A 16150-nucleotide genomic window follows, 5' to 3' on the forward strand; every position below is an offset into this window, starting at 1 on the left:
AATATTATATTTTGCCATCATACTTGACCTACCAAAATGAACCACTTCACACTTATCTGTGTTGAACTCCATCTGCCACTTCTCAGCCCAGTTTTGCATCCTATCAATGTCCCGCTGTAACCTCTGACAGCCCTCCACACTATTCACAACACCCCCAACCTTTGTGACATCAGCAAACTTATTAACCCATCCCTCCACTTCCTCATCCAGGTCATTTATAAAAATCACGAAGAATAAGAGTCCCAAAACAGATCCCCGAGGCACTCCACTGGTGACTGACCTTATGCAGAATATGATCTGTCTACAACCACTCTTCGCCTTCTGTGGGCAAGCCAGTTCTGGATCCACAAAGCAATGTCCCCTTGGATCCCTTGCCTCCTTACTTTCTCAATAAGCCTTGCATGGGGTGCCTTATCAGATGCCTTGCTGAAATCCATATACACTACATCTACTGCTCTTCCTTCATCAATGTGTTTAGTTACATTCTCAAAAAATTCAATCAGGCTCATAAGGCACGATCTGCCCTTGACAAAGCCATGCCGACTATTCCTAATCATATTATACCTCTCCAAATGTTCATAAATCCTGCCTCTCAGGATCTTCCCCATCAACTTACCAACCAGTAAGACTCATCAGTCTGTAATTTCCTGTGCTTTCTCTACTCCCTTTCTTGAATAAAGAAACAACATCCACAACCCTCCAATCCTCCGGAACCTCTCCCATCCTCATTGATGATGCAAAGATTATCACCAGAGGTTCAGCAATCTCCCCCCTCACCTCCCACAGTAGCCTGGGATTCAGCTCATCCAGTCCAGCAACTTTTCCAGCTTTATGCTTCCCCAAAGCTCCAGCACATCCTCTTTCTTAATATCTACATGCTCAACCTTTTCAGTCCACTGCAAGTCATCACTACAATCACCAAGATCCTTTTCCATAGTGAATACTAAAATATTCAAGGAACTTTATTTTTAATTATCCCAATGTAAACTGATTTAGCAACAGAATTAAAGACAAAGGAGGAATTATGCAAGAAACTGATGTGTTCCCCATCCAACATGGAAGGAAAACCATTACTATACTAGAAATGAAGTGAGGCAAGTGATGTAGAGTTCAGCAGGATACAGTTAAGAGAATAGCAGTTCTGGAAAAGGATAAAATGTAATCAAGTATAAAAGCATTTATTTGAAAAAGGGTTTTTTAAAAATTTAGGCAAAATTGATTGAAATTTCAAACTGATCAGTCAAATGCTAACAGAGCAATGGAAGATCTGCAAATGGACAGTATGCTTCCTTGAGAGGGAAAGTACAGGCATTTAAGTCTGGATGAATATAAATTGTGATAGAAATGAAACAGGAGCCTTAAAAGGAGATGTACACGAGTGAGATAGGTCAGCTGTTTGAGTGGTGTGGTAACAACAACCTTGCACTCAGCATCAGCAAGACCAAGGAAATGATTATAGACCTTAAGAAGGGGAATACAGGTGAACATACACTCGTCCTCACTGAAGGGTTTGCAGTGGAAAGGGTGAGCAGCTTCAAGTTTCTGGATGTCGTCATCTCAGAGGACCTAACCTGGCCTAGCACATAGTTAAAACCATAAAGGCGGCTCACCTGCATCTTTACTTTCTTAGAACTTTTAAGGAGATTTGACATGCCATCAAAGACTGACAAATTCCACAGATTGACAGTGGAAAGCATTCTGACTGGAGTTTCCAGACCAAGATGTGCTGCAACCATTGCACAGGAGCACCAAAGAATAACAGATTTGGACAGTTCCATCATGGGTACAGCTCTCCCCGCTTTTGAGGTGTCACTTCAGGATGGCAACATACATCAACTGTGTGAGAAACTCCCACACTACCTTGTATTGTATTTCTTTTTCTATCTCAATTTTGCAACAGTGTTATGTCTGTTTTGTGGTTTGTTTTTGCATAGATGTTCATTTATGCTCATTATGTACTGTACACCACCAAAAAGTTAATTTTAATGGCATTTAACTCAGTGTATGTCTGCCTATGACAAAAATAAGCTTGCTATATGTTAAATGATAGGAGAACAAAGCTTCAAAAAGTAAAAAAAAAGAACCAAAACAAAAAAAGGACAGAGGAAGAGTAAAGATTAAAAAACCCGGTAAGAATGCAAAGATTTTTCATGAACATACAAGCCAGAGTTGTAAAAGTGCATGCCAAGGACTGGAGAATCTTTTTTGAGATAGAATTATACTAAATAAAAATAATGTTCCCAAAGCCAAAGGTAACAGTGATTTAAATAAGGCAAAATGGAGGAAGTACTTGAAAGGCTGGACGCTTAAATTTAGGATAATTGGTCTAGATGAGCAAGTATGTATTTTTTGCACGTGTGGGGGGTGGTGGTGGCAAGAGAGGGATTTGATGTTTTTCTTTGAACAGGTTAGTTTTATCTTTGTTTTGTGACTGCTGTGGGCAAGAAATTTCAGGGTTGTATACTGCATACATACTTTGATAATAAATTGCAATTAATTAAATATGTTGAAACTCTGAATCTGGTGGGATGCTTCCTTGGTTACAGAAAGCTGCAAAAGGTGGAAATTCCACTGTGGTCTTGTAACTAGCCTTCCAATGGTACTTTAAAAAGGACAAGGATACTGAAAAGATTACAGTATATTCCAAAAAGGATAAATCCTGTTATCATTAGCTTATCAGTCTATCAGTGGAGATGGTATATAATTAGAAACCAAGTTCTGTGAATTGCTCTTCCCGAGGATAAGTGAACAACGCAACACCAACACCAGACTATCCACTATCAAGGACGTACACAATATAGAGAAGGGTGTCAGAAAAAGGCCAGTAATATCATGAAGGAAACCACCCACCCTGCTCATGGACTGCTTGTCCTACTCATCAGGGAAGAGGCTATGCAGGCATCCGAGCCAGGACCACCAGACTCAAAAAGTTACTTCACCTCAAGCCATCAGGCTGTTTACCACCTCAATCCATTAACCCACCCCATTACCACTACTTGATAATTTCCTGTTAGAGTCACCTTATGTACAGATACTCCTGTACTTAGCATTATTATGTACAGTCTATGTATATAAACTAATCTTATGTATTTATATTTATTGTGTTCTTTATGCTTAATGCAATTTTTAAATACCGCATCAGATCTGGAATAACAATCATTTAATTCTCGTTTACACTTGTGTACTGATGAATGACAATAAACAATCTTGAATGAGATTAAAAATAACAACTTCAAAATTTGGCCTGATGCATTGGGCAATAGGAGCCAGAATGAGCATTCTGTTCTGGAAATATACAGTATTGCATTAAAGGGAAAATAACTATTTAAAACCTTGAGCTTCTGTAAATCCACATTCAACATGATTTTTAAAGAAAACTATCCAGAATTTTTAGCTAATGTTATGACTCCATCAAACCACAGGAAAGTTCAAATGCAGCTCTCCACCCACATTTCAGAGACAGGTTATTAGAACAGAAATTTCTACACAGGAACATCCTCTGCATCAAAGCAAAGACTCTGCCACATAACAAAAAATTCTCCAATAGAGTTCAAACCTCAGATCAACAATTGTGAAATATTCAGCCATACAACTACACATTCATACATAGCTTTAATGAACCACAGTAACTGAACAGAAATGAAGAAAAATAAAACTATGATCCAAAATATGAGAAGCAATTATAGCAAAATAGAAAACCTACAGTACAATACAGGTTCTTCAGCCCACAAAGCTGTGCCAAACATGTCCTTACCTTGGAACTACCTAGGCTTAGTTATAGCCCTCTGTTTTTCTAAGTTCTATGTATCCATCCAGGAATCTCTTGAAGACCCCATCGTTTCTGCCTCCACTGTCATCACCAGCAGCCCATTCCACACACTCACCACTCTCTGCATAAAAAACTTACCTGACATCTTAGTCTCAAACCTTAACTCCCTTTCCCCACTTTTTGGTTCAAGTTAATAACCAGTCATCTAACCTTGATCTGAAATCTTTACTCGGTCTCAATTCTCTCCTTGCAAGGCCATGGGAGATTTGAACTTACAAAAACTATAATGCAAATATCAAAAAACATAGTATTGAAAACCATTTTCCTATTTGAGAACCAAATGAGCTTCAAGCCATGTCCACCATGTGCAGATATCATGACAATCTATATGATAATTTCAATTCATCATGACATTGTTACCTAACAAAGTTATACTGATTTTTTTCCCCCTTGTAAAGTCAATCATTACCCAATAACCTCTTAAGGGAAAAAAAACTCCACATTTCTGCTACTTTGTATACACACATATTGCACAATATATAGCAAATCTTGTGATAACACATTGTTTGATAATTGGTCACTTCTTGGAAATGGTTAAATTATGTGCTATTTAACTACATATACTCTTTTACTACTTCAGGATTTTTTATTAGAATAAAGTTCTGATTTTCTAAAAGAAGAAAAGACATTATCATTGAAACAGGAAGTCAGATCTTTTGTTCAGCACATGAACATCTGTGGCAGTTTTGTCATGGTTCACCATGTTATGATTTAGAACAGTAAGTAGACTTAGCAGCTTCTTAAAGATGAAGCAGCAAACAAACAGCATCAATGACTGGTACTGTACCATTGGCTACTGCATCACTCAATGAAAAATAATCCCAAAAGTCTTACCTGTCTGAGATCGATGAATGCTAACTGTAGGGTGTCCCCTTGGAAACCTGGCACTGGCTCAGAGCTAGCAAACACTGAAAGCAAATAATCAAAAAGGGGAACTGTTGAGAGAGAGAGAACTAGAGCAAATCTGTGAAGACTTAAGCAAAAGTAAAACTTTTTTATAACAAAAAACTTTTATTCCCTATTTCCCTTATAGGAATAAACCCAAATTGAAGCCAATTAAGTGGTTTTCTGTTCCAAACATGAAATTTTAGAGATTTAAAGATTAGATGCGGTTCAATAACATTAACCAGGCATCGTAATAAAACATTTCTATGCAATCACAAATACATACTTTACAAAATGTGATTATGCTGAAGTTAGTAAGTTGACAGATTTTTCACCTCAATTTCTGGTCCACAGGGTGAATGACTACAAAAGCATTTTAAGAAAATACCAATTCCATGGCTGTCAACATATTTTTTAAACATCTGCTTTGTTATAGCATCTGCTCAATAAAAATGCTACCTCTAGCCAAACTGCAATTAAAGACAGACAGCAGGGTGGGAACTTGCTTAACTTGCAGACAACAGGTGGAATGCTCTAAGCACTACAATCTGTACTTAACTGGTATGTCTGTTCTTGCCATGCAAGACATTTCTGATAATTTAATATAAGACATTTAAGAAAGGTAGTTAAAATGACTGAAAGAACAGAAAGCTTGACCAATTGGAAATCCCACAATTAGAGGCTACTGAAACACTTTCCTTTCACACCATTATAATCCATGCAAGGTAGGAAATTGAACTATCTGTTCTCATAAAAGCAATGATACCAATTTAAAGAATGGCACCTATAGAAGACATATGCACATTAAGCCCTGTGGAATTAAGAGCATCTTTTGTTTCCATGCTGCATCATTTAAGTCACATTTAATTATTTTCATTTTAAAATTACGACCTGTAAATTGAATCTTCTCTCAACCTTTTCCCCATACTCCTTTAAACCATGGATTGGCTAGAAAATAATCACACCTTCTCTCAAAACATTTTGCGATGTCATGATGATAGTGATGCACCCACGTGACCCTACTGACTTTTACATAATATTCAACATGAGCTCTGGCCTGAAGCTCAATTTGTCTTTATCCCAAGGCATTTCCTGAATAAGACAGATCCATTATTTGCATTCCCGTTAAGATCCGAGGGACAGCTGGGTGGAAGTTTTGGTGCTTGTGGAAGGTGCCCCGGAGAGAAAAAGACAACATTCCCAGTAAAACAGGTAATCTTCCTTTCTTCTACAAATCAAATTCTCTACACTGCTGGAGGCTGACCAAGTAATAACCACAATGAAGGGAAAGTATTCTTTACAGTGAAGATACACTCCAGCTGCGAGGCATGCATGGCAAATGCAAAATGGCTTCAACTGCTGTTAATTTAACACACATTTCAGTGAAAGTACATAGGCTAATCCAGGTTTTCTGAATGTACAAATTAATTTAATGGTCATCTAAGAAACAGTTGAAAAATTTATGGAATGGACCTCCAGCTTTCCACTCTAATAAGATCAATATTGTATACACTCGGTAGCCACTTTATTAGGTACCCCCTGCACCTAATAAAGTGGCCACACTAAAACACATGCATGGTCTTTTGTTGCTGCAGCCCATCCATTTCAAGATTGAGCATACTGTGTGTGCGTTCAGAGATGCTCTTCTAAATACCACTGTTTTAACATATGGTTATTTGAGTTACTGTCGCTTTCATGTCAGCTTGAACCAGTCCAGCCGTTCTCCTCTGACCCCTCTCAATAACAAGGCATTTTTACCCATAGAACTGCCACGCACTGGATATTTTTTGCACCATTCTCTTTAAGCTCTGGAGACCATTGTGCATGAAAATCCCAGGAGATCGGCAGTGTTTGAAATACTCAAACCATACCATTTGGCACCAACAATAAATCCATAGTCAAAGTTATTTATATCACCTTTCTTCCCCCATCCTGATGTTTTGTCTGACAACTGAACTTTCTGACCATGCCTGCATGCTTTTTATGCACTAAGTTGCTGCCACACGATTGATCAGGTATTTGCATTAATGACGTATACCTTAGAAAGCGATTAAGGAGTGTAAATTTGACAAGCCATCTAACCAGCCTTGAGCATGATTTGATATTTTCCAAAGGCACACACAAGATGTGTGAGGAACTCAGCCAGTCAGGCTGTTCCTATGGAGGGGAATGAACAGTCAACATTTTGGGTCAAGATCCTTCATCAGAGCTGGAATGGGGACCTAAACTAGGATATGAAGATGTAGTACCTATAGTTTTGAGAAATGATGTATATAAAACTAGTATAGAACCACTGACAAGTATTTCAGATCTGTTCTATATTTTCCCAAGTCAAACCAGTTGAGGTCAACTTTTAGATTCTACAGTCAGTGGTGCTGAGGTGTTCAAAAGCTGGTGACATTTTTCACAATATCAAATTAAGCTGTTGCTTTGTACTAATACATAATAATGTGGATTTATTCTTACAAACAAAATTCCAAACAAAATACAAAAGTATGTTTGCTTACATACCCATACTAATAATTTGGAAAAAAGCTACATGAATATAAAAAAGTACGAATTTCATTTCTATATCAAAAGATAGTCTTCTTGAATCTGAAAAACCACCACTGGTAAAACACCCTAATTAAAGATGGACATAAATGCAATCGGAAAGGTTCACACAGTTATGAGAGTGTTAACAGAGATGGAAAAGATACATCCTTTGTTCAAAGGAAAAGGGAAATAGTATCTCACCCTCGCAGGTATAACCATATAACAATCACAACATGGAAACAGGCCATCTCGGCCCTCCTAGCCCTCGCCGAACTCTTAATTAAGATTATTGTCAGTGTACAGGAATTGAAGGAAATGAGCACTAAATAACTTGGTGGCAATATATAGAACCACGTGAGACTAATCAGGAATTGATTAACATAATGCAACTTAACCTGAGGTAAGTGACTTTTGGTTTAGTGCACCCATGAAGCAGAACCATGTGCTTTACCTGGCATACAGATGGATTACAAAAGCAGGACAAGCTATGTTGCAGTGAAAATTTCAAAGGGATACTGTGCATTACTTAGACTACTTCAGTGATAATTGCTGTTCACCTTCAGTATTGTTGTTGCTTGATACATAAACAGGGATGGTTCCACTAGGCAGCAAGTGCCTCTGTCACTCTTGACCTTGCTAACGAAAGTCAGAAAGTTGTGTCACATATGGTCTCAGATTACTTGCACCAATCTGCACCAAAAAAGCAACATGGACAAAAGCTTAATGACAATGAGCACTGGACCAGATACCCTAACAATACTGGATTGTTTATACTGTACAATTCAGAACCAGACTACTTATTTATTGAGCAACAAATAAAATGCAGGAGGAACTTGGAGTCCGGCAGCAACTAGTGGAAAACGAACAAATTAAGTTAGTTAATTAGTGATACAGCATGTAACAGGCCCTTCCGCCCGGCAACCCACCTATTTAACCCTAGCCTCATTACAGGACAATTTGCAATAATGAATTAACCTACTAACCTGCATGTCTTTAAAATATGGGAGGAAACCGGAGCACCCAGAGGAAACCCACACATTCGCAGGGAGGAATGTACAAACTCCTTACAGATGATGTGGGAATTAAACTGTGAACTCTTGACACCTCAAGCCATATGAGGATTGCACTAACCACTAAGGTTTTGTGTCAATATCTTCTATCTGGACTACTGGACTCCAGATGAAGGGTCCAGACCCAAGATGCCAATGGTACATTTCCCTCAATGGATGCTGCCTGACCCAATGAATATGTACAATATTGTTTGTTGCTCTAGATTCCAGCATCTGCAGTCTCTTGCATCTCAAGTTAGAGTTATATAATTTGGAAACCAGCCTTTCAATCCAAATTGTCCATCAATTGTAATCCCATTTACTTGAATTTTGTCCACATCCCTCCATACCTTTCCTATCAAAATATGCATCTAAATACGTCTTAAATGTTGTAATTATACCTGACTCTACCACCTTCTCCGACTGCTTGTTCAATATATCTAATCAGTCTGTGTAGAAAAACTTGCTGCTCAGATCCCTTTACCTTCTCACCTTAAAAACACATGCCCTCTAGTTTTAGACTTAACTACCTGCAAAAAACAAGCAACCAAAATGATTTTGTACCATCTATACACCTCAATTTTATAAACGTCTATCGGGTCACCCCTTGGTCTCCTTTGCTTTAGGGAAAGCTAGAACCTAATCAATCACTCAAGTCAAAACCTCAATCCAGCAACATCCCTGAAAACATTTTTGGTACCTTCTCTAGCTCAACCACATTCTTCCTATAATGTCGCGGCCAGAACTGCACACAACGCTCCAAGTGCAAGCTAACCAATAATTTGTACAACTGCAACATATTCCTATATTCAATGGAGACACAGACAGAAGTTAAAATTATGGATCAACAAGCAAAATGCTGGAAAAACAGTGGGCTTAACAACATCTGTGAGGAGCAGGGAGAAGAGGGAGATTTCTCCCTCCCTCAGCTCCTCATTTCCCCCACAAAATCTGTTTGACCCACTGAGTTCCTCCAGCAAATTGTGTGCTGCTATGTTCAATGTAGGGGAGCATACCATATCATTCTTCAACACTCTGTCCACACGTTGCCACTTTCATGGATCTACATGTCTCCCCACCCCACTACGTGCTGTTGCTCAATAACACCCTCTAGGCCCCTGCCATTCACTATATCCCAGTTTGATTCATTTTCCAAAATAAATCTCTCCATAACCATCTCAGTTCAATGCAACTTGCCCACTTTCCCAGCTGATCTACCCTTTTGTAACCTTAAATCATCTTCTTCACTGTACACAAATGTCACCAATTTTGGTGTCATTTATAAACTTACTAATCAAGCTATCTGGATTGTCTTCCAAAATTACTAATATTGTTGAATAATAAAGGACCCAACACCAATCCCTGCAGCACACCACGCTTACAGATGTCATATCTGTAAAACAATCCTTCACTACCACCCAGTGGCTTCTACCACCAAACCAACTCTGTACCCAATTGGTTACCTTATTCTGGATCTGATGTATTGAGATCTGTCACCTTATTCTGGATCTAATGTATTGAGATCTGTCACCTCATTCTGGATCTGATGTATTGAGATCTGTCACCTCATTCTGGATCGCACGTATTGAGATCTGTCACCTTATTCTGGATCGCACGTATTGAGATCTGTCACCCTATTCTGGATCTAATGTATTGAGATCTGTCACCTCATTCTGGATCTGATGTATTGAGCTCTGTCACCTTATTCTGGATCGCACGTATTGAGATCTGTCACCTTATTCTGGATCTGATGTATTGAGATCTGTCACCTTATTCTGGATCACATGTATTGAGATCTGTCACCTTATTCTGGATCTGATGTATTGAGATCTGTCACCTTATTCTGGATCACATGTATTGAGATCTGTCACCTTATTCTGGATCGCACATATTGAGATCTGTCACCTTATTCTGGATCGCACGTATTGAGATCTGTCACCTTATTCTTGATCGCATGTATTGAGATCTGTCACCTTATTCTGGATCTGATGTATTGAGATCTGTCACCTTATTCTGGATCCGATGTATTGAGATCTGTCACCTTATTCTTGATCGCATGTATTGAGATCTGTCACCTTATTCTGGATCTGATGTATTGAGATCTGTCACCTTATTCTGGATCGCACGTATTGAGATCTGTCACCTTATTCTGGATCGCACGTATTGAGATCTGTCACCTTATTCTGGATCACATGTATTGAGATCTGTCACCTTATTCTGGATCTGATGTATTGAGATCTGTCACCTTATTCTGGATCGCACGTATTGTGATCTGTCACCTTATTCTGGATCTGATGTATTGAGATGTGTCACCTTATTCTGGATCGCATGTATTGAGATCTGTCACCTTATTCTGGATCGCACGCATTGAGATCTGTCACCTTATTCCGGATCGCACGTATTGAGATCTGTCACCTTATTCTGGATCGCACGTATTGAAATCTGTCACCTTATTCTGGATCGCACGTATTGAGATCTGTCACCTTATTCTGGATCGCACGTATTGAGATCTGTCACCTTATTCTGGATCTGATGTATTGAGATCTGTCACCTTATTCTGGATCGCACGTATTGTGATCTGTCACCTTATTCTGGATCTGATGTATTGAGATCTGTCACCTTATTCTGGATCGCACGTATTGAGATCTGTCACCTTATTCTGGATCTGATGTATTGAGATCTGTCACCTTATTCTGGATCGCACGTATTGTGATCTGTCACCTTATTCTGGATCTGATGTATTGAGATGTGTCACCTTATTCTGGATCGCATGTATTGAGATCTGTCACCTTATTCTGGATCGCACGCATTGAGATCTGTCACCCTATTCTGGATCTAATGTATTGAGATCTGTCACCTCATTCTGGATCTGATGTATTGAGATCTGTCACCTTATTCTGGATCACATGTGTTGAGATCTGTCACCTTCTTCTGGATCTGATGTATTGAGATCTGTCACCTTATTCTGGATCGCACGTATTGAGATCTGTCACCTTATTCTGGATCTGATATATTGAGATCTGTCACCTTATTCTGGATCGCACGTATTGAGATCTGTCACCTTATTCTGGATCTGATATATTGAGATCTGTCACCTTATTCTGGATCGCACGTATTGAGATCTGTCACCTTATTCTGGATCTGATATTTTGAGATCTGTCACCTTATTCTGGATGGCACGTATTGAGATCTGTCACCTTATTCTGGATCTGAAGAATTGAGATCTGTCACCTTATTCTGGATCACATGTATTGAGATCTGTCACCTTATTCTGGATCGCACATATTGACATCTGTCACCTTATTCTGGATCGCACGTATTGAGATCTGTCACCTTATTCTGGATCGCACGTACTGAGATCTGTTACCTTATTCTGGATCGTATGTATTGAGATCTGTCAACTTATTCTGGATCGCACGTATTGTGATCTGTCACCTTATTCTGGATCTGATGTATTGAGATCTGTCACCTTATTCTGGATCGCATGTATTGAGATCTGTCACCTTATTCTGGATTGCACGTATTGAGATCTGTCACCTTATTCTGGATCTGATGTATTGAGATCTGTCACCTTATTCTGGATCGCATGTATTGAGATCTGTCACTTTATTCTGGATCGCACGTATTGAGACCTGTCACCTTATTCTGGATGGCACGTATTGAGATCTGTCACCTTATTCTTGATCGCATGTATTGAGATCTGTCACCTTATTCTGGATCTGATGTATTGAGATCTGTCACCTTATTCTGGATCGCATGTATTGAGATCTGTCACTTTATTCTGGATCGCACGTATTGAGACCTGTCACCTTATTCTGGATGGCACGTATTGAGACCTGTCACCTTATTCTGGATGGCACGTATTGAGATCTGTCACCTTATTCTTGATCGCATGTATTGAGATCTGTCACCTTATTCTGGATCTGATGTATTGAGATCTGTCACCTTATTCTGGATCCGATGTATTGAGATCTGTCACCTTATTCTGGATCGCACGTATTGAGACCTGTCACCTTATTCTGGATCGCAGGTATTGAGATCTGTCACCTTATTCCGGATCGCACGTATTGAGATCTGTCACCTTATTCTGGATCGTATGTATTGAGATCTGTCACCTTATTCTGGATCGCACGTATTGAGATCTGTCACCTTATTCTGGATCGCACCTATTGAAATCTATCACCTTATTCTGGATCTGATGTATTGAGATCTGTCACCTTATTCTGGATCGCACGTATTGAGATCTGTCACATTCTGGATCGCACGTATTGAGATCTGTCACCTTATTCTGGATCGCACGTATTGAGATCTGTCACCTTATTCTGGATCGCACGTATTGAGATCTGTCACCTTATTCTGGATCGCACGTATTGAAATCTGTCACCTTATTCTGGATCGCACGTATTGAGATCTGTCACCTTATTCTGGATCGCACGTATTGAGATCTGTCACCTTATTCTGGATCGCACGTATTGAGATCTGTCACCTTATTCTGGATCGCACGTATTGAGATCTGTCACCTTATTCTGGATCGCACGTATTGAGATCTGTCACCTTATTCTGGATCGCACGTATTGAGATCTGTCACCTTATTCTGGATTGCACGTATTGAGATCTGTCACCTTATTCTGGATCCGTTGTATTGAGATCTGTCACCTTATTCTTGATCGCATGTATTGAGATCTGTCACCTTATTCTGGATCTGATGTATTGAGATCTGTCACCTTATTCTGGATCACATGTGTTGAGATCTGTCACCTTCTTCTGGATCTGATGTATTGAGATCTGTCACCTTATTCTGGATCGCACGTATTGAGATCTGTCACCTTATTCTGGATCTGATATATTGAGATCTGTCACCTTATTCTGGATCGCACGTATTGAGATCTGTCACCTTATTCTGGATCTGATATATTGAGATCTGTCACCTTATTCTGGATCGCACGTATTGAGATCTGTCACCTTATTCTGGATCTAATATTTTGAGATCTGTCACCTTATTCTGGATCGCACGTATTGAGATATTAGAGATGAGGTAATACTGGTCAGGTCGCTCATTGGGTGAATATATGCAGTGACCACAACTCCCTGATCTTTGCCATAGCCTTAGCTACAGTATCCCTGCATAGGCCTTGAATAAATCCTCAACGACTGGATGAGTCAAAACAAAGAAAACTGAAATATTTGCTTTTGGTGCCAAAGAAAGACCAATTAAACTTTAGTGCTCATTTAGAATCCCTGTCATTACAGGCCATAAACCAAGCCAGAAACCTTGGTGTTATGATGGGCACTGACTTAAATTTTAACTGCCACATTAAGACAATTACAAAGTCAGCCTAGTACCAACTTAAAAGTGTAGCAAGAGTTCAAGGGCTTTGTCTCAGCAAGATCTAGAAAAACTCAACCATGCATTTATTTTTAGTAGTCTTGACTACTTTAATGTCATTTTCACAGGTCTCTGTAAAAACTCCTTCAGACAGCTGCAGCTCATTCAGAGCATCGCTGCTAGGATCTTCGCTAAGACCGAGAAAGAAGAACATATCACTCCACTTCTCAGATTGCTACACTGGCTTCCTGTCCAGTGGATTGACTTTAAAATATTACTTTGGTTTATAAAGCACTGAATGGTCTAGGGCCAAACTACGTCTCTGATCTCTTACTGCACTATGAACCTTCCTAAGCTCTCAGGTCATCTGGAGTGGGTTTGCTTACCATCCGCAAGGTCAAAACTAAACATGCTGAAGCAGCTTTTAGTTACTAAGCACCACATATCTAGAATAACCTTCCAGATGATCCAATGTCTGCCCCAACTTTAAGCTCCTTTAAACTGAAGCTTAAAACTTTTCTTTTCACTGTAGCTTTCAATTAGAATCTCCTGCACGGTAACTTCTATTTATCATTTCTCTTTTTGTGTGATTTTATTCTCATATATTGTCTGAAATTTGATGTTTGATTTTTATATCTTGTTCTTATGTAAAGCACTTTGAACTGCCTTGTGTTTGAAAAGTGCTATACAGATAAACTTGCCATGGATAGCAATAGAAGCAGATTATATGGGAAAGTGTTTAATTTGGGCAGGGCAAATTATGATGCTATTAGGTAGGAACTTCAGAGTGCAAATTTGAAATAATTATTTACCGATAGACCATGGACAGGCTCATCCAGCCTAATGAGCCCATGTTGCCCAATTAGCTTACTACCCCATCTTTGGCATGTGGGAGGAAACCAGAGCACCCAGAGGAAACCCATGTGATCACATGGAGAACATACAAACTCAGACAGCAGCAGACTGAACCTAAGTTACTGGTGCTGTAAGTGTTAAGTTAACCATGCTTAGTGTACTCAGGAAAATGCACAACAGAAGTGTGGAGGTTGTTTAAGGAGCCCTTGCATGGGCTTCTCATTGATGGCAGGGAAAGAACTGACTTGAGGTAGGGAAAGGATGGTAGGGTGAAGGAACCATGGTTGATATAAGTTGTGGAACATTTAGTCATACATGAACTTAAAGTTATCAACATAGACAAAACCCACTGCCTAGCCCTTATAAATTCTCTTGATTATCTCCATTAAAAAACAAATTTATGAAACATAATCCCAATGAACAAAGCCATTAAGGCCTGCCAGATTGTAGTTCCCTGAACTTTCCTTGCACCTTTTTAAAAAGAGGTACATCATCAGCTATTCTCCAGATTTCTGGTATCTCAATCATGGCCAACAAAGATACAAAACTTCTGCCACGTCACCAGCAATATCCTCATTTCCCACGATGTTCTAAGATACACCTGGTTGGGGCATGCAGATTTATCCACATTTATGCATTTCAAGTCTACCAAGACCACTTCTTTCATAGGTAACTAACTTTCATATCCTTCTAATTATAGACAAGTAATATTAAGGATGTCACTCATTTCTCATGGCTCCACACAGTGATCAATACAGTGTTCCTTAAGGGTCTACTTCAAAATCAGGTTCATTATCACTGGTATGTGTTGAGAAATTTGTTAACTTAGCAGCAGCAATTCAATGCAATACATGATAATATAGAAAAGAAGAATAATCAATTACAGTAAATATATAGATAAAAATAGTGCAAAAACAAATAATACATTAAAAAAGAGAGGTAGTGTTCACGGGTTCAACATCCATTTAGGAATCTTATGGCAGAGGGGAAGATGCTGTTCCTGAATTGCTAAGTGTATGCCTTCAGGCTTCTGTACCTCCTTCCTGATGATAACAACGAGAAGATGTCCAGGGTGATGGGGGTCCTTAATAATGGGCATTGCGTTTCTGAGACACTGCCCCTTGGAGATGTCTTGGGTATTATGGAGGCTAGTACCCAAGATAGAACTGACTAATTTTACAACTTTCTGTAGCTTCTTTTGGTGCAGTAGCACACAACACCCCCCCACCCCCACATCATTCAGTGATGCAGCCTGTCAGAATGCTCTCCATATCTATATAAGTTTGAGTGTTTTAGCTGTCAAACCAAATCTCAAACTCCTAATGAAATACAGCCGCTGTTTTGCCTTCTTTATAGCTGCATCAGTATGTTGGAACCAGGTTAGATCCTCGAGTTCTTGACACCATGGAACTTGCTCACTCTTCCCACTTCTGATCCCTCTATAAGGATTTGTTCATGTTCCCTCATCTTACCTTTCTGAAAGTCCACAATCAGCTCTTTCAACTTGTTAATAATGGTTGCAAGTTTGTTGCTGTGACACCACTCAACTAGCTGGTATATCTTGCTCCTGTACACCCTCTCATCTCCATCTGAGATTCTACTAACAATGGTTGTATCATCAGCAAATTTATAGAGCTATACCTAGCCACACAGTCATCGGTAGTAGTAGGC

General features: G+C 39.3%; 1 protein-coding gene across 2 annotated transcripts in view; it reads right to left on the minus strand.

Moving 5' to 3' along the window:
- LOC132379553 (exocyst complex component 6-like) overlaps positions 1-16150 on the minus strand; it is a 162408-nt gene that overhangs the window by 38394 nt on the left and 107864 nt on the right. For both annotated transcript variants that reach the window (XM_059947590.1, XM_059947591.1), the window contains one exon: positions 4664-4737. In XM_059947590.1, the coding sequence (XP_059803573.1) occupies positions 4664-4737 (74 nt within the window). The remainder of the gene's footprint in view (positions 1-4663; positions 4738-16150) is intronic.

The sequence above is a fragment of the Hypanus sabinus genome, chromosome 22 (genome assembly GCF_030144855.1).
Source record: "Hypanus sabinus isolate sHypSab1 chromosome 22, sHypSab1.hap1, whole genome shotgun sequence".
NCBI classification, from domain to species: Eukaryota; Metazoa; Chordata; class Chondrichthyes; order Myliobatiformes; family Dasyatidae; genus Hypanus; species Hypanus sabinus.